Source organism: Amphiura filiformis, chromosome 9 (assembly GCF_039555335.1).
Source record: "Amphiura filiformis chromosome 9, Afil_fr2py, whole genome shotgun sequence".
Taxonomy (NCBI): domain Eukaryota; kingdom Metazoa; phylum Echinodermata; class Ophiuroidea; order Amphilepidida; family Amphiuridae; genus Amphiura; species Amphiura filiformis.
The window spans coordinates 29216911-29237185 of NC_092636.1; the positions used below are offsets into that span (position 1 = coordinate 29216911).

Genomic DNA, 20275 nt, shown 5'->3' on the forward strand with positions numbered 1-20275 from the left:
CAGAAACATACATGCAGACACCGCCTTTTTCCCGACCAGTCCTGTTCATATACTCCAAATTATATCCAGGAATATTAAAATAGTCGTGTGGTTTATTGTTCAAATGAGTCTCGGAGATACCAATTACACTGAAATTTTGGTTCAATGTATTTAAACATGTTTTGAGTTTTTCAAAATTTTTAAACAAGCTTCTGATATTGGCATTTAGTATATTAAATTTTCCACGACTTGCATCAGGGTCTGAACAGAACTGTGCAGGGGTAACATATGAGCATTCATGCGTGTAGCAGTTTACACTATCTACAAAATCATTATAATTTTTATTATTCAAATTGCAATCCAAAATTAAGGGATTAAAAATCATATTATCATATTTTTCTAGGTCTACATCTGATATATTTTTAACGTGCGGGGACTGGTTTAAATCGTATACTTCATTTTCAATATCAGAATTTGAGTTGTTGCAACTTTCAAAAGGTCTACTGCACTTCTGACAAATCCATTCTTTGGGATTTAGAAGTTTCAGTTGTTTTGGTTTTAATAAGGTACACTTTTTATGAACATAACCGTTACATACTTTACATGATATACTCTTGTGACATTGGTTTACAGTTTTGAGCACTTTACACATACATCTTTACCCAACATAAAAAGGAACAAAGAACAACACAAAATTGATAAAATGTAAATTTCCAACTACGTATAGGGCCTATATAGCAGGTAAAAAACTTCTTAAATTTGAAGATAAACTGTCTTCACTATTTCAATGAGATAAATAACTTTGATAAAATCAATTAAATCATAGAAAGTGGTCATACCTGCACTGCATGCAACAGGAACCAAATCGATCTTAAACAGTATACAATTGCATATAATAGTTTAAGTAAGAATACGAATAATTAATAAGCAGGCGTTTATAACGCATACATTAGGTGTGAGCAACGCATTAAACATATGAAGTATTAACTATGAAGTGCTATACTCAAAAAATATACTTGTAAAAGTAATGATCACGGCTGTTGTATGCAAGCAGATTATCAATTGTATTTAATTTTGTTGGCCTTTCAACCTACCGCCATTCAACCTACCATGGCGATTTCTGCTATGAAGATATAGGGTCGATGACACTGTGCCAGGGCAAACTACCTGTTTCTTGACTTCAAAACACCCGCGTTGACTTTTTAAAGACATTTCTTATTGTTTTTATTCTAAAATCTTGTTGTAGCCTAAGCCAACAATTTCAACATATTGATGCCTTATTCAAATGCGTATACCGATATATAATAACTCACCCTGCGATTGCTCAATACACGTGCAACTTATTAACCTCAAGGCTGACATTATTAGCTAATCAACAATCGGGAATCTGTCGTTGTAAAGTCATAATATCATGCAAGTAATGTAAGCCTTTTGTGTATTAGCGGGCATGTCATATCGCCGCCATACATGCAGTCATTCATCAGTGCATGATACTGGATGTGCGGAATAAAGGCTTGTTTTTCCGTCAAATTCTTCAATATAAAAGAAAAATTATTAGTATAAAGGACACATAAGAGGTATGTTATTTCCGATGTATCGTTTAAATAAGTTAAGGTTCATTCTGGTTGTTGTAATTGACTAATTCACAGATGATCATGATGATCAATGACTGAGTGAATGAGGATGATTAAAAATAAACAGCTGTTCCACCACAATAGTCCGAATAATCAGACTAGTGGGGATTTTACGTTGTCAATATTACATTCGCATGGACGGATATTTTTTTGCGTGCTCGCTAGAATTCTAGCAAGTATAATGAAAGACAAAGATAAAAAGACTAGTTTGCTTCTGACGCATCATGGGTAGGCATGTTCATAAAATTTTGAAATTTAATAAATTCATCTAAAATTGCTTTCATTAAAAAGAGAATCATTTAACTTAAAAAATGAGGGGTCAATCATGTGTGTAGGCCTATAATTGGCAATGTTATGAGGAAAAGTATGTTTGCCTGAATGTCCGAAAATGGGCCAAATTGTGTGTCCCAGCATTATCAATGGCTTCCTATGTCATAACATGTGTGTATGTATTTTATGGCTGAATTTTTGAGCACGAAGGGCCATTTTACAAAACTTTCGCAAATGTTTCATGAAATGTGGCTTTCATTACTTGATAGTATCAAATATTATTCAAATGCAGTTTTTTTAAAAATCATGCTAGGTTGGAGTTTTGAGGGTCAAAATCCAAATTTTCTTCATTTTCCTATTGGATTACACAGTTAAGACAGGATCTTGGTGCACAACTAAGCTTAATGAAGCCCGCCCTCACATGTTCAAAATGTGATCATGTCTATCATGGGTCGACGTCAGTGCCGTACTATTACGCTGACTTTCGTATTCGGCGAGGAGGACGATTTCGACCTCCTGGTTTGTTTACAAACAGAGAGGTAGACAAAAAACCGTTCCGCTTGTCCAAACACTCAAGTATCAGAAGGATGGTCCACAATAGCGTGATTCACGTAAAGCTGTCACGTAGAACCATGTGCTTCTATTGTCCAATTTGCCATCAAGATTTCATATGGAAACAGTTCAGACCCAGTACACGATCATGTCAGAAATTAATATTTTGTTCTGGGTCTGATTATTCGGACTAGGTCGACGTCATCTGTCAATCAAACTCCGGAGCACGGTTTGTTTACAGGTGTCGTGATGATATGTAGGTAACCCAGGCAAACCTTAGTTAACACATTTGCTAGTCAGCCAAATTCGCCGACAATGTCAATGCATATTTACATAGAAATTTAAAACAACTGGCCGAAGAAGGAAACGTACGTACATAAATATGTTTTCTATACTTCACTTGACCTAGACTGCCTAACTGGCCTGTATCTCGTTTCGGCCAAAGGCAAAGAACGTCTGTAATACATTAGTTCCAGTAACTGTAACTCGGTATCTTTATTTAACATTATGACATTATCGGATACCGAGTTACAGGTCGCCATATTTTGGTCCGTTTAGCAAATAAGCTAGGTTAGCGCTTATACTGGCCATTTGCCGATTGCCAAAAACTTAACATTCTTCTTTCTCTAAAGCACATAAATAACTTACGCAAATGTAGTGCAATATGTGATCTTCAGACACTCCGGCAAACTATCCGCATATGGATGTCTTGATATATTCACGTAAATTAGTATAATTTGATGGTTTTTTTCAGACTTCCCACTTTCCGCTCCACACTGTTTACATGCTGTGAATTTTCGTGACGCTCATTCCCCGCTACTTAGACCTGCTTAGACTGTAGAGGGCGGTGGGCGTAGCCAGGCGTAGAATGCAGCAGTCACCAAGAATTGATTTTACACCAAATTATTCATTATTCAAGACACATAATTATTATTCATTATGCAAGTAGCCCAAGCTCAATCTTTGCTAGTCTCCTGCTCGAAGTATTGAAATGAATTGAAATTTCAGGTACATATTTTATACAACAAGTGTATTAACCTGAAACCATTAATACGTAGGTATTTATGGTCTCAGGTATCCTAAGCACCCGGGATTTGAAAGAAAGAAAGAAAGAAAGAAAGAAAGAAACGGTTCACGTTTTTACCGCGTTTTACCGCCTGTTTTCATAATAGCCTCACCTTCTAAATATGCGGGCTAGGCAATTATCGATTCAAAGACAACAAAGTCATACTTCATTGAACAGGCCTGACAATTACAAAAAAACGGGACTTATTTGCATGCCATCAATGATGGTATTATCGTCATTTGAATAGTGAAAGTAAAATAATTCAAGGGTTTGAAAATGAAAATCAGTGCGTTTATGATTAATTTCTTAAGTGTTTTGTTGGCATTGACAAGTACAAACAATGCATGTGAAGTAGCCAAAGGCTACAGAGCAGCTATGTTTCTTTTCGTAGCATTCAACACCAGAAATGAATTGGCATTATTCCTATGAACCCCGGGGGTGTCACTCCGATTGTGGCCTGTACACCATCCGCGATAATCATCTTTTGAAAAGCACCCTAAACAAGGATTTAACCCTTGCCTAAAACAATATCGTAAACAGGTAACACGGGCCTGTTTTCACATGCATTTCCGCGTATTAGCAAATGCTATTTTCCTACCAATTTGTCACGTTTTTTACACCCTAAACACGATACGCGCGTATCGTGCCGACCCACGAAAACTACCCTTTTTACGTGTTTTATATCGCGTAGCGGGTATGGTTACAGGCCACAATGGGAGTGACCCCTGGGCTATAAACATTACACCATTTAGGGCCCCAATAAGCATTTATAGGTACAATGCCAGAACAGGTGTCGGTTTATATAGCAATATTCATAGGCATTTTGATACCCCATTTGTCCAATTTTGTTCAATATTGACAATACAACAGTGTTTTGATAGCAAAATGCCCAAATTTAAAAGTTGCACTTTTGTATTGATTTGAAGTAAGCGCGAAGATAATGCCGGGCTTTACATGCTTTACGTGACTACAGTGCTGGCATTATCACCATTGATCGCTGTGAACTGCAACTTTTAAATTCGGGTATTTTTGTCTAAAAACACTACTGTGTTATTAGGCCTAATATTGAACGACATTTGACGAATGGGGTATAAAAATGCCTGTAAATAAATCATCCTTCTCTCTATGTTGAAATATTGTGAAAACAATTATTACTTCTGAATCTATATACGTAGGCCTATTTATAACAGCTGAGTTACTTTTTGTGCAGACTTTAGATTATCTATGAATGATATAATACATGATGCATAGTGACAAGTTCACATTTTGGGTGGTATTAAAATAAATGGAATGCCCTAAATGTTTTACGCTGGTGGTAGGCCTTTTTATTACCCTTACGGCATTGAAATCGTAAATGGGAAATTGATAAAATGCCTATAATAATATAATATAATATAATATAATATAATATAATATAATATAATATAATATAATAATAATAGGCCTAATAATATAATTGAATTAAATAATGATACACCCCAATGTAGTATAGTAATAAATTATAAATAATCATAAATATCATACGGATCAAGTGAAATAATAGGCCAAAATGTGAACGTCACCCCTTTGGACATAAAGTGCTTGCAATAAAGTTTTTTTAAAACTCCTGGGAGAAAAGGCTCAACTCGTTAGCGTAATAGCAGGGCGTTTCTTCATTGTTATTATAAAGAGCATGGATATAAATATTGAATACCGTGGGAGCATTATTACATAAATGTACTATTATAAAATCACGTACGTACTGCTCTGGGAGAGCCCAAGGTGTAAGTTGGTAAACACGCCACCACGTGTCGACTAATTTGACCTTTAACCTACCTCTTCTCGACAACTTTCCACTTAGAATATAACCGGACCAAAAAGTGTTCATGAAATAATTGCTTTTACAACTAAATGAAGAATGCAGTGAAGTGGCAACAACAGCATATGAAAGGTTGTAGTTTAGAGGTAAATATAAGACATGATTTCGGTGTATATTTTTTATATATCATATTTTATGGGCCGATGAAGAAGCCAAATTTATTTTGCGAAAAGGACCAAAATGTACCGCAGCATGTCTTCGGGCCAGTAAATGTCAGTATGTTGAAGGATAGGACCGAAGACATGCAGGCAGGTCTAGTAATACATACCTGTTTTTAATGACTTTGCAACAATGTTTCTATTGTCAGCAATAAGGCCAAGTAAAAAAAATAACATGTATATCGTCCAGACTTTTTCAAAAATCGGTGAGGGAGGTCCTTATTATTTGTTATTATGTTATTTTTTTACCATTCATTTCTGTGTAAAATTGCAATTGTAAAGTGTTTGTCAACACATCATAAAATCGGGGAGGCCCCCTAATATTTTTGTTATTTCCCCAAAGCCTACCCCTAACTTGAAGAAAGTGTTTACAATGTGTTTATAAATGCTAACCAAGAACTTCTAAACATGTCTTTTCATTACAACAATTTTAGAAAGAAAGTAAGGAAGCAAATAGGAAAAATAACAAAAATATTTGAAAATCTCCCAAAATCGGTGAGGGCGGGGACGATATACATGTTTTTTATTTTACTTGGCCTAACAGCTTGCATTCACACTTTTGAGTTTATATGGTGAATTTTCGTACACATCATAAATAAGTGAAATCAGAATATCCTGAAAGGAATTTAAGTAACGAATTCAACGACACTGACCTCGCAACAGCTAATGTTTTCATGTAAACATGGCGTCATTAGACATTTTTAGCCTACGTTTCGTATCCTACTATCGGATCGTTGAAGCAACGAAACCTCAATCCCGGCCTCATTCACGAATTCACTCACCTTCCTACACCACCAGTTGAAATAAAACTCGAAACATCCCGTGTTATTCCTCAAAACTACATGCACCTTCATTAATAAAAAATTGAAATCCTAGTAGAAATCCGTTATCGAAAATTGTTTGATATAAAACGTCACCAAAAGTAATTTTTCTGAAGAGTAGATACCACGTGTCAAAATGGCGGCCGCAGTCGCATCCCCCAGCTTTGTATCGTGTACCCAGGTCACGGTATGTCTACGTGACGAACAGTCAAGGTCAGAGAACAGCGCAACCTGTCTGCTGTCATGCCGTAATGGCTCCGCCCAATGAACGGCGCTGTCAATCATCCTTATTGCCTTTGTCGAACAGACTTTTACGCAGGTAAGAGCTCACGCTGTCCTCACTTTTAGGATCGACGAGCTTCAGGCCGACACAATCTGGTTGTGTAGGAGACTATCATCGTGATGCCCACGTTGGAACCATTGGATTACGGAAGAAATATTCATACCAGGACTGAAACAAATGTGGCCATTTCTATGTTTGTACCGGGCAAGTACCGGACATTTTCCAACACGGAGCTAGCGGAAAATACTGCAAATTCGTCCAAGGTAAGCAAAGGGTTGGGGATCGCATTTTTTAACTTTGACTAAACTGTTTCAGAGTTAAGGCACGCTAAAAGTAGACCATTTCGGTGGCTGTATTTGGTGTACATGTGACGCTTTTGAAAAGAGTAAAAAAGCGACCACTTATTCAAGCTATTGCTGAAGTATACCGCTGAATCATGTACCAATACACAAGGTATTGGTACATGAGATCAGGTATACACTTGACCCAAATATATGATTTTTTATGGTGATAAGTCACTCGCACATGGAATTTTAGAGGGATTTGGATATCAGTTCCATTAAAAAAAGCTGCTATCATAATGCGACTAAGATCTAGAAACACCCCCGAAATGACGTTTTGGGGAATTTTGCTAGCTGAAACTTTTTGATGAAAGTCAATCTTTGACAAGATGTAACTTTGCTACGGAAAGTGCTATGAAAAATGGTTTTCAGTTTTGGCTTTGTTTACTCAAGGGCTTTGATTTGATATATAAAATGATGCAGTTTGATGGCAAATTTGAATTCACCTAGCATACCTATGATATGAGTTGTTGAACACGGCGGTAAAACCGGGCGCCTTATTGTTAATTTTGCACCATCAAACATACAAACTATCTCAAAAGTATAGTAGGAAACTTTCTTAACCGACATGACTGAGTGAAAGCACCTCACCTGTGTCTGTGAGCATTTCTTACCTGAGTATGCGAAATATTCAGTCTCTCTCAGCATAGGGAAATCGCGCACCCGGCGCCATTTTGGAAATTCATTACCGGTAGTAAATTTTATGGCAATGTTTTTGAAAAAAAATTTGGGGGGAATTAGATCGAGTTAGGAACAGTTCCAAAGCTTACAAGGTCAAGTCAAAAGGTTAAACTTGATCATAACACGGAAGAGGTCAGATGATTCGCACATGGTCGTGGCAAATTTTGGCGACTTTCTAGTGGGTTTGAAAGTGACGATTTCGATCTAATTATTTTCGGAAATTACTCTCCAAATATCTAAATCACAGAGTTGAGCGGTAAGTTAAAGGAGTATTTCGTGATCCTAGCATCCTCCATTTATATCATTTTTCATTAGATATCCAAGAAAAAAACCTATTCCCAAAATTTCAGTCGATTCTGATTTTGCGTTCGCGAGTTATGCATGATTATGTGCATTACACTGCTCCATAGTAGACAATGCGTTGTAATTTCGTTCTGGTGCACCATATCTTTGCTAAACGAATTAATCTGCAAGAAATATTTTGTACATACACATTATGTAGCCAGAGGTTTCCAGTGATATAAAAATCTCAACTTTTTTTGAGAAAAGTGGGGGGATGAGGCTGTGGATCACAAAATGCCCTTTTAAATGGAGCATGCATGCGGTGAATAAGAGAGTGTTCATTAATACTTTGGTAGGGGGGGCTGGTACACCTCAAATTTTTCGCTAGAAAACTTTTTTGACCCCCCCTCGATGGACCGCTAAACTTTTTTAACCCCCCTCTTTTGACAGACAAAACTTTTTTGACCCCCCCCCCCTTATCGTATAACAAACATACTTATTGCTTAATAGTGTTGTTTCCAGTGCTGTGGTATCTGTTTCACATGTCATTGAGGGAGGCAAATGTTTGAAACATTCTCGGTGGGACAATTGCGCATGAAATATATACATGTAGGCCTACAAGCACAAGGAAATTTTCATCTTATACTTAATTTAGATTTGTCCCAAATCAAGGTGTTTATCTGATTTTACAGGGATAAATGAAATAGAGGATTTATTTGGAGGTTTATAGGCACATCGGCATTTGGATCCGTGGCTATTATGATAGTACAAATGCGTGCAAACCGCGCAAAGAATTTGACCATATTGAGGCTTGAATGGTCAAATATTGTTTAAATTGGAACAAATTTAATATTCCAAAAGCTAAAATGGTCAAATGTGAGATTAATTTGGTCACGCAAATGTACACAGGTATCAGTTTTGGCCCCCAAAGACAGTGGTATGGGCCTATGTGTGCAACAAATTGTGCAATGAGAACTCGTAAACTGAAGTGTGCAGTTTACGTGCAAAGAAATCCAATTTATTTGCAATATTTTCTTGATCTTGATTTAGTTGTATTTTGATCAGATTGGTTCATAATCATATGTGTAGCCTACTTTGAAGAGATATAAAATTCTATGATAAAAAGTGCCAGTATTTCCAACCCAGATGTTGCATGTTGCTGATCATCTTTAATGTTATATTAATTAATAGATATAGTACACTAAGTGCCATTATTTTTTTAAACAAAAGCACTGAATACCAAAACTTGCCCATTTTAAAAGTGATATAGAGGGTCTCAATGCGCGCAAAGCGCGCAAAAATTTTGGGTTTTGAAGAGGAAAACTTTTTGGCCCCCCTTTTCTACCACCTAAAACTTTTGGTCCCCCCTCTTTAAGATCCAAAACTTTTTGGCCCCCCCCTCCTCTTTTACCAGCCCCCCACCAAAGTATTTCTGAACACTCCCTAAAGGTAGTTTTTTTACATAAAATTTGTGTGATTTGATGAGATTGGATGGATGCCTTGCGCAAAAAGTGAGTGAACTGGGGACTTTGTGTAGTACGAATTCGGCGACTTTTGCCAGTGAGTGAGTGAACATGTTTTAAAACCCAGCATGGTTTGTGTATACCAATTGGATGGTCTCATGCTGTGGATGCTGGGATAGATTCTCATTCTGTGCCGACTATGAGTCGGGGGAAGTTCAAGCAAATTTGGACCTTTCCTATTCCTATCCCATCATGCATAGCGCTAGCAGATTTTTGCTATGATAGATGCATCTATGAATGACTGGGGTGGGCACATTGGGTACAGGGGTAGCGTTAACCCCCGATCGTAGGTGAATGACCCCCTAAATTTAAAAAATATTAATTTTTCACCCTCCATATATTGGGAATGTGCAAGCCCGGGGGTGAACTCTGACCCTCTACTTTTGGACCTTACTCCTACCCCTGACTACACTGAAAAATATTTTTCACCCCCGAGATTTAATTTTCACCCCATGTATTTGGATTTTCTGCAAGCTCGGGATTGAAAAAAGATATTTTTATCTAGTTTTTAAAAATTAAATAAAAAAAATTGGCCCAAGAATTTTTTTGTTCTAGGTAAAAACTTAGGTTGCACGAAAAAGAAGTCCAAAAAACGTTATTTGGGGGGGGGTTCACAGATGAACTTATCAAGTCTTTGCCATTCTAAATATGGATACTTTTATATACTTCGTTAACACCAATAATTTAGCAGTGATGAGGCCCGAAAGTTTCCATAATTCTAGGGTTCAGACCAACCTTAAAGCCCTCAGCAAGTAAATATAGACCTACATGTAGTCCAAATACAATTTATATTGACCTTGGAGTTGGATGCCACTTTGACCTTGTTCAGTCCCAGTGTTTTAAAGCAATATAGTGGTAAGTGGTTTGTTATGTACATGTATGTTGACCTGCCAACTGAGCATGAAACCAGTCAATTCATAGTATATACTGGTCAATAAACTTTTATACCAGGAGCCAACACTTGTTTTTAGTGGCTCCTGGTCCATGCATTTTTCACTTGAACCAGGAGCCAAAAGGTTAGAACCACTGGGTAAAAATTGCCAGGCGCCTGTCTAATGTACATTGTAAGGCTTGCTGTCACATAATAAGGGCCTCAGGGCCCCAAACGCTAAAACATAGGGCTGGCCGTTACTCAGTAAATATAGCACTTCTGAATTATATTTCAACATATGCACATGTATGAGACCCATAAGTCAAATATTATGGGCTCCAGGCAGGGCCCCAAATGTAAACAACATGTATCTTGCTGTATAACTCTATGGCATCCAATTGCGCTGGAATGAGCTAACCGATTTTCAAAATTCAACTGGCCCAGTGGGCAAGTTGTTACACAAAGTTGAAAGTTCAGCTCAAGCCCTGCTCATAGCCTCATGTACAAATCTTTTGTTTTTGCAGATCCAAGGAAGACATCAAAATGTCGGAGGAAAAGATGACACGGATTGCTATTGTCAGCAATGACAAATGCAAACCAAAAAGATGTAGGCAAGAATGCAAGAAATCTTGCCCGGTGGTCCGCATGGGTAAGTTAAATTTTAAATTCCTACATGTATGTAGTGGTCGCATGTCATTAATGTAGGCAATGCAAAAAGGGTAGCAGTGATTAAATGGAGCTGTATCTTCTATAGTGCCCTAGCAACTTTATGCTCATTTTGTAGAAGCAAGTGATTTAATGTGAGAAGAGGCTTTATGGCTCTCAACACTTGTGTTGTATCTCTATAACCCCTTGTCATATCTAGAGCAAAACTTGCGAAGGTGCATACATAGTTAATTTCACTAAATCATGATGATATATTGTTAAAAGTAAGTTCTGCACAAGTCACATCCTAATTTTGCAATCATGTGGTTCCATAGCCAATTGAAATTGTTTTTATGTGGAAATTCATAAACCAATCACTGAATCGGTGATTGTTATTTTGAGCCTGTTTTAGCTTGTGAAGAAAGAGCACAACCAGCTGGGACCGAGGGTCCGAGGCTAGAATTCGCCAACGAAGTGTTACGTGTAATCCGACAATCACTATATCAACTGGATCACGCTTTTGAGTTTTGCACCACGATGGAAATGATCGCAACATAAAGTCTATGGCATGTACTACAAATGGTGCGTGATCCAGTCACCAAGGAGTTATGTAACTACTTCGGTGGCGAATTGACATGCATATATAGGTAGGGTTTGAATTTTTTTATGACAGCTTACTTTGTTTATGGCATATTGCATCTAGCAATGGGTTTAGATAATTACGACCACATTGAAGCGCTTAGATGTGAAACAAGATCAAACATGCCAGTTGTGAAAAATGAAAAGTAACGCAGGGTGTATACAAGTCCTAATTTAATGTGAAAAACAGAATAGCTTATAATGCCTCCAGGTACCAGAGCAGAAAATCGAGACTGAGAATTAAAAGTCACTGCGATGAACTGAAAATGCCACAACAGAAAAGACAAAGACATCAGACCCTCTCATTCTTTAGCCCGCACATTAATATTGCTATCAAATTTTTAACTCTTTTCTTCTTTTTAACAGGCAAACTGTGTATTGAAGTAGTATCAACAGACAAAATAGCTAATATATCTGAAGATTTATGTATTGGTTGCGGTATCTGTGTCAAGGTATATTGTTATTTTAATTTTCTCATCTTTGTCTTTTGTTTTACTTACATTCGTTGGTTCTAATTTAAGTTAAGGATTGTAAAAGTTTTATAATTTTTTAGAAAAACATGGGCCATATATACAATCACGCCATCAGCTGTGGGGAGAAAATTGGGGTTATTCAAGTCCTTGCAGATGGTGCATGGAGACGAACGAAAACAATTTTGCATCTTATCTTTAGCATCTTGGTATCATGTGCAGGTCGCATCAAGTGCGTCTCTGATATGTGATGTCTCAAGTGCATTCCGAGAAAAACCGAATACCCCCAATTTTTGCTCCATGCATGTATCAAGATGAGGGTCATGTCCTGGTTCTCCTTCTCCAATTCTGTGTTGGTTACGCAGATGAATTGATGGTTAGATTGTATAGTTTTTAACCAATCAGGGGCCGGGGGCACTGGATAAATATGGTTGTATTGATGGGGATTTACTGGTATATAAAATGATAAATTGCATTCTTTTGATATGACCTTTAAGAACATTTGAGCATACCTGGCAACCTGTTCATGCTATAAATGGTTTCAATTTTACATGTCTTTTTAATTCTAATGAAATAAAATCATATATGGCCATGCGTTTTGAGTTGGGCCAGTAAATAGGTGGAGATGTTACATGCGCGCGACATTTTAGGGTTCATCTTTTTAATTTTCTCAGTTAATATGCAGCCTATGTAGTTAAATTTGGTGTCAAATTAAAGCTTGTGATGAGACCAATACAGTAAACCTTTAAAAAGTTGTAAGAAGTTATTAACATTTGAATAATTTGCATCTAATTAGCATAATGTGCAGGGTGGAGGAGGATCAGGAGGAGCAAATTTACTAAAAGTGACCCCAGGGGTGATATGATGCAAGAGGTCCATTTCTTTTTTCACATTTTTACAATTCACTTTAAACTGCATACTATAACACCATACAATCATGAATCATATTCCAGGTCATTTAATTTGCTTTGAGAAGCAATTTTGCATATTTGATTTTCCGTTCGGGTTACACATTGAAGTCAATGGGAAAATATGCCTTGAAAGAGGCTGGCGCAAAATCATTTTAATTTTATTGAACCCTATGATGTTATATATGTATTTAAAGCTCTGACTGAGAGGAATTCAAATATGGAACTTTTAAATATGTGGGGTGAAGCTAACTTTTTTTTTTAATTTGTCAAATTTTACATTTTTTCCCAAAAATATTTGGTATTTTCAGTTTCATAACTCCTTAGTGTTACACCCTGTGTCATTTTAAAGTGCATTTTTGGATTCCTTAGTTCATTTGCAGCCAGAAAATGTATACTTTTATATATGTTGGGTATAATATGTGAAAGATATTCATATCTAAATGAAAAACATGCAATTTTCATCTCATGAAAACATGTAACGATTACGCCCAACTCAAAACGCATGGCCATATGTATTCTCTGCTATTGAAACTCTAAGCTAAACAATGCAAATTCATTAAAGATATATATGATGATGTGTGACCAATGTATAATGCCATTTTCATTTCAGAAATGTCCATTTGAAGCTATTACAATTATTAATCTTCCAACTAAACTAGAGAAAGACACAACGCATCGATACAGCGCAAACTCATTCAAACTTCACAGGTAGGTAGCCATGTATACATAAAGTTACAGGCCATTTCTATATGGAGCCAACAAATTACTACATAAAATAACAGGCAATTCCTATCCAGCAATTTCATGCCTGGAACGTGATAGTGCGGTACGTATTTAAGCATTAATTTTTGTCTCCCAGCCAGTAGGTATGGTTTGGGTGGAGGGATCAAATATGCTGCCTACCTCTGTGCTACTATTGTTCAGCACCGATTGATTGGTTGGTGCCAGGCTGCAAAATAACCGAAAGCACCGAAGCCTTTGGTGCCCCTACCAGTTGCCTTGATGCCCTATTAATTGCTGCTATTCTTTAACATGTAATTGCCTTGTAAAATAGATGTGCCCTTTCAAAATTGAAATGGGTGCCCTTCAGAATCCTGATTTTGCAGCCTGGTTGGTGCCACTGAAGGGGAGCTACCCTGGGTGTTAGATTATGTTTGATGTTCTACATGTAAAATGTAGTGGCATACATTTGCTGATTTGAAAACTCAATGAGAGATGCATCTGTTACTACGGCAATGGCTATTTCGCTTCTGATAAGAAGTTTTTAGTAGTGCCCCAAAATAATGTTCCTCCTTTCAATCACAGTATCATATTGTACTCACTAATGATTAATAATAGATAATGATGATCCTCAACTTATTATATGAGCTTAACAATATGCTTAAAATTGAGTGGGTAATTCTGATGTCTGTTATCATTAGTGCATTGTGTAAAACATACTGTGAAAGGTAGGCATGTTGCCCATGGGGGTTGACAAGTGAGGGATACATTAGCGAACTCAAAAATAGGGTAAATGGTGCGAGCGTACGGCAATAGAGTTTGCGCATAAGCATTGACAATTTGAGCACTCCTTGAAGTCGCCAAGTTTAAATGCTGTACTGGCGTCAGCTGAATTCAACTATGCTTAGAGGTCACTCACAGGCATGAAACATTCCAATCTATGTGTTTATTCAAAATAAAATATCAATCAAAGTCTGTCAAGATATTACAACATATCCCACAATGCAAGTTGATTCTGGTGACTATGTGTTGTTTACATTATGCAGGAAGTCCCACTGTATGATGTTTCACGGTTGTTTGATGTATATAGAATTGGTTTCAAAAAATTTTTCGGTTTTGTAGTGTCTCTGGACCTAGACCTAAATGCTAGGATCATTCATGGTTGACCTAAAAAAAAAAAAAATTTTAATATAAAAATTGATAATTTGTATTCATGTCATACTCTATTAATGATTTCAAAATGCATTGAATTTGAATGAATTTTGAAATCATTAATAAAAAATAAAATAAAAATTGTTTTTTTGTTGCAATTTCGGGTACCCGGTTACCCGCCTCAAAAGCATCAGTATATGTTAGCATGATATCACTTTTAGCTGTTTAAGCCTAAAATTTGGTTGTACATGATGTTTTGTTTGAAAAACTAATAAATGATGTTAATGATCCCATCAAACAACCGTGACATCATCTGGGAGTAAGTTTTCTTGCAATGTGGTCTAGAGGTTTATTCAACAGCTCTTCCTATACCTTTGTACGTGGAGCCAACTTTTTATTTTATTGCTAAAATCAACAGAGAAATCACGGAACTTCTAAGTTTTAGTGGTAATGACTAACTGACATTCCTCGTGAAATAATCAATTGAATTACATGATCTTTAGCTCGTTTTCATTGTTGAAAGGGTTTAATCATGTTTCACTGTTGTTCATTACTGTTTAACAACTCGCATATGGCGTGTATGCATGGTTTAATTCGCTCGGGCAGCTTTAGCGAAGTAAAACACACAGATGCATCATTGCTAGGCAGTGAAACATGATTGAATCCTTAAATGTATTACAACTTGCCACAGTCAGAAAGCTGATTAATACACTGATTGACTGGTTTAATTTCAGATTACCTATACCAAGAGGGGGAGAGGTGCTAGGTCTTGTTGGAACCAATGGTATTGGCAAATCAACAGCACTTAAAATTCTTGCAGGAAAGCTTAAACCCAATTTAGGAAGATTTGGTGTAAGTACAACCTTTATCAACCAGCCAGCGTGGCTCACTCTCTGACAGATAATGATGATAATGTTAAAGAAACTTGTATGAGTTTACCTATGAGTAAAACTGAGTGGGTAATTCTGACGTCTGTTGTAGAGATGCTTTAAATCCTGTTGACTCTTTTCTAACCAACAGTGGGACCCTTCTACAGGGGTGTGAAATTTTATGCTGATTTCCTCTTGTTTGGAAATTTCTTTGAGGCAAGAAGCGAAGATTACATACACAACATAGCCCGTTTCACAATACGATGTATTTAACAAGGGCACGGTGGCTCAGTGGTTACGGCCTTGGACTCATAATCTGAGAGCTTGCTTTACGTGCGTGGGTTTGAGTCCCTGTCTTGCCACCGTGTTGCGCCCTTGGGCAAGGCGCTTTGTCTCGCTTGTGCTTCACCCCACCCAGGTGCAATGGGAAGCTGTTAGGGGTAGTCACAGTCATTGTACTAATGAACCCTGCACCATTTGTAGGGAGCAAACGTGGTTCCGACATATTCTAATAACGGCGGAATAAATGTTAAGCGCTTTGAGGCTGTTTATGGCATAAAGCGCTATATAAATATCTACATTTATTTATTTATTTATAGGACAGGCAAAGTGTATTTATTTACATAGACAATACGTCTTTATATGAAATGGACGATAAAATTATTATGCAAGACCTAAGTAGATAAAAAAAGAAGCGAAGATTACATACACAACATAGCCCGTTTCACAATACGATGTATTTAACAAGGGCACGGTGGCTCAGTGGTTACGGCCTTGGACTCATAATCTGAGAGCTTGCTTCACGTGCGTGGGTTTGAGTCCCTGTCTTGCCACCGTGTTGCACCCTTGGGCAAGGCGCTTTGTCTCGCTTGTGCTTCACCCCACCCAGGTGCAATGGGAAGCTGTTAGGGGTAGTCACAGTCATTGTACTAATGAACCCTGCACCATTTGTAGGGAGCAAACGTGGTTCCGACATATTCTAATAACGGCGGAATAAATGTTAAGCGCTTTGAGGCTGTTTACGGCATAAAGCGCTATATAAATATCTACATTTATTTATTTATTTATAGGACAGGCACAGTGTATTTATTTACATAGACAATACGTCTTTATATGAAATGGACGATAAAATTATTATGCAGATAAAGTAGATAAAAATTAGTGTGATTGTTTGGTGGTATTATTATACCCCGTTTACATTGGGCAAAAGTCGTAATCGACTTAAGCCGTATTTTGAATTACGACCGCTAATTAATTCGTTTAGTGGGTGTTTACACTGCATCGGCCTAATTCGATTTCAAATTCGCATTCACAAATATCGAATTCGCTTTGTTACCAATGGTAACGGCAGGTAAATCTGAATTCAACAACGTGTTTGTTTACATTAGCAAAAAGTCGTAATTAATGACGACTTATTCGAATTCACTTGAAATGAATGATGATACAAATCATCATTGGAATTACGACTTTTGAATTACGATTAATTACGACTGTACCTGTTTACACGAATTCAATTACGACTTTCGCCCAATGTAAACGGGGTATTAGATAGAGATAGAGTTCTACGTAACACAAGTTAAAGATTGGTTTGAACTATTCGTTGTCTGTATTACACACAGAACGCACCAGATTGGCAGGAGATCCTTGTATACTTCCGTGGTTCAGAGTTGCAGAATTATTTCACCAAGATTCTGGAAGATGATCTTAAGGCCATCATTAAACCACAGTATGTGGACCAGATCCCTAAAGCCGTCAAGGTAAGGTGAAATGCTACTTGGATGTCTCCCTACCGCTCCTGAATTTTACTGAGGATCAGAAGGTCAACCCTGACCACTAAAATGCTGTGCTTGCATCATACATGTACACCCCCTATGGAAGACATGACCTTAATCCGTCTACCAGTGGAGGGTGTGGATTTCAAAAGGGAGTCGCCCATTCTGGTAATCCCCTTTGAAGTTCACACTCCCTGTGTGTGGATTTCAACTGGAATGGCCCATTGTGTCTAGCTCAATATTGTGTAGCAGTTTCATGCAATATTAATGATATAGTCTATCTCATCTCAACTTGAGAGTAACACCATTATGGACTTTACAGTAGCTGATTTATATTGACCATGCTAACCGAATCCTCTAGGGCCTGTACACAAGCGTAAAAGGGAGATTTGCCCTGTAAGTGCATAAATGCACCAATTTGAATTCGCCACTCATGAAATCCAACATGACATTACTCTCAACTTGAGACGAGGTAAACTATAGTAGGGAATCCTTTACCTGCCTCTATTTTGGGGAATACGGACATGTTTCTGAGGCAGGTAAGGTACAGTACTGTAGTACGCAAAACTTTGGAAGAGTTCTTTAGAAATTTTGAGGTCTTGTACAGGTTTAGAAAACATTTTTTTTCCAAAGAGGAGGGTTCAAATGATGATAACCCAAGCCAATCAGCTTATTCTTGCCTTATCACTTTTCAGACAGATCATGGTGATTCTCAGTACTTATGAGTGAACAATTATGAGTAGACTCTGAGTCGGTAATTCTGACATCTGTCTGAATGTAGCTGATAGCAGTGAGTTGCTTGTATGGTACTATGCAAAATAGGATAATTGAGCCCCAATCAATGTAGGATATGAGGCCTAAACAAAGACTTTTAAAGGGAACATGTCAAATTCCAAAGGCCTTTTGCAGAATGTTATGGGATTCAGCCATGTTGGATTGTTCCATAATGGGCTATTCCAGTTGAAATCCATACACCACCTGTGAAATACATGTCCTTAATCTTTCACACATTATGGGCGACTCCATTTTAAGTCTACACCCCCTGTGTGGGAGTTTAAGGTCATGTTTTCCACAGGTGGTGTGTGGATTTCTTTCGGAAAATTAAGCTCAACATGCAGATCCAAATAGGGAACCTCTCCCATTTATCAACAAAATGTGAACAGTTACAAAATTTTTCACTCTTGCTGCTAGCTGACATGCAAATGTGACATATACCAACCGTTGGTGGCTATAATAATATTGTTATTGCAACTTTGGTTCATTTTCCAGGGCACAGTACAAGTAGTTTTAGACAAGAAGGATGACACAGATTCACAACACCGGATATGCGAAGCACTAGGTAAGACGTGAGGGCGCCTATCAAAGCAAAGCCCCATTTGATATATGTCCCATGAACTTCGTGATGATGTTTATTTCTAATTGGGTGAAATGAAGTGGGAGACTGGAGCCGTTTAGCTCCCAGAAACTTTTAAATGGCCCCTGGTTCCATCTCAGTTTTAGTTGACTAGGGAACTCTTTTCTCACAAAACTGGCCCCTGGATAGTTAAGCAAAATATTCAAATATCTATTCCAGCTCCAGTGACACCTCATTAATTTCACTGGATCTTTGGATGTATTGTAATAGGGATTGGCATTTTAACTCGAAAAATCAATATGACGGCTGTAGTGGTAGTTTCCATGCCCCTCCAGTGAACATAGGCCTAATCCTTCCCAGGACAATCTGCATGAGGTGTCACTGGAGTTGAACAGATGATAAGTCCTCATTTAACTTATTCAGCACATCTTCATTTTTATTCGACCATTGCAAGGTGATTGGAAATGGTTCCAGCTAGTTTTAAACCAGGTGCCATTTTTATGTAAAAGTAGCCTCTGGTCCATCACTCTTTATTTTCACCCCTGTTCAGTAGCCCTTTCATTAACTTTATGTTGCCTTTATCAGTTTTCAGACAGATCATGATGATTCTCAGTACTTATGAGTGAACAATTGTGAGTAGACTCTGAGTGGGTAATTCTGACATCTGTCTGAATGTAGCTGATATCATCAAGTTGTTTGTGTGCAAAGTGAGAAAAACAAAATAATTGACACTAGGGAGCACAACGTTTAGTTAAAATAATGGTAGTATTATAGCACTACTTACTGGGACCCTGATAGATACTGGTGGCTCTTTCCATCATAACCTGAACAAATACATAGTGCTATTTGTTATTAAATAAAAATCATTTTTAGGCTCTATACAATAATGTATTAATTACATCTCTGGTTTTTTTGTTGGTTTTTTTTAGAAAGATCCATTGGTACCCGTCTAGACCATGCTATAGTTAATTTTTGAGAATAAAAAGGCCTATATTTTTCATCATGATGAACATTTTGAAACAAATCTAGGCATAATTAATACACAAATGGTCTGATTTTTAGTAACTGCATGTACTCGAGTAAATAATCAACTACGAACATTGTGTTTAGAGCAGGGACTTTGCCTGGGAACTTTGTCCCCAATATCACACATGTTGTTAAATATATCAGTGAATCAGAGCTGTCAATCATACACAGCACCTATCTGTGAAGAATTGTAATAAATGTACAGCATAATATGTACCCATTCACAAGTGACATTGCTAATAATTACATCTTTATAAAGGTGTCCTCAAACAAAGAACATCAACTCAACAGTTGGAAAGTCTAGAAACTTCCAACTTGCGACTTGACGCTCATTTCATGGGAGCCGGTCACATGTCAGACCTGCCAACCCTTCTTGATACTGCAGAAGACTTCCTCAT

The 20275-nt window shown here is 37.4% G+C and overlaps 1 protein-coding gene across 1 annotated transcript in view; it reads left to right on the top strand.

Moving 5' to 3' along the window:
* The first annotated feature begins 1410 nt into the window (after positions 1-1410).
* The window catches only part of LOC140160831 (ATP-binding cassette sub-family E member 1-like), a 38876-nt gene continuing 20011 nt past the window's right edge, over positions 1411-20275 (top strand). The window contains exons 1-7 of the mRNA XM_072184143.1: positions 1411-1556; positions 10844-10968; positions 11970-12055; positions 13595-13692; positions 15591-15708; positions 17345-17482; positions 18767-18836. Of these exons, the coding sequence (XP_072040244.1) occupies positions 10863-10968; positions 11970-12055; positions 13595-13692; positions 15591-15708; positions 17345-17482; positions 18767-18836 (616 nt within the window). The 5' untranslated portion in view covers positions 1411-1556; positions 10844-10862. The remainder of the gene's footprint in view (positions 1557-10843; positions 10969-11969; positions 12056-13594; positions 13693-15590; positions 15709-17344; positions 17483-18766; positions 18837-20275) is intronic.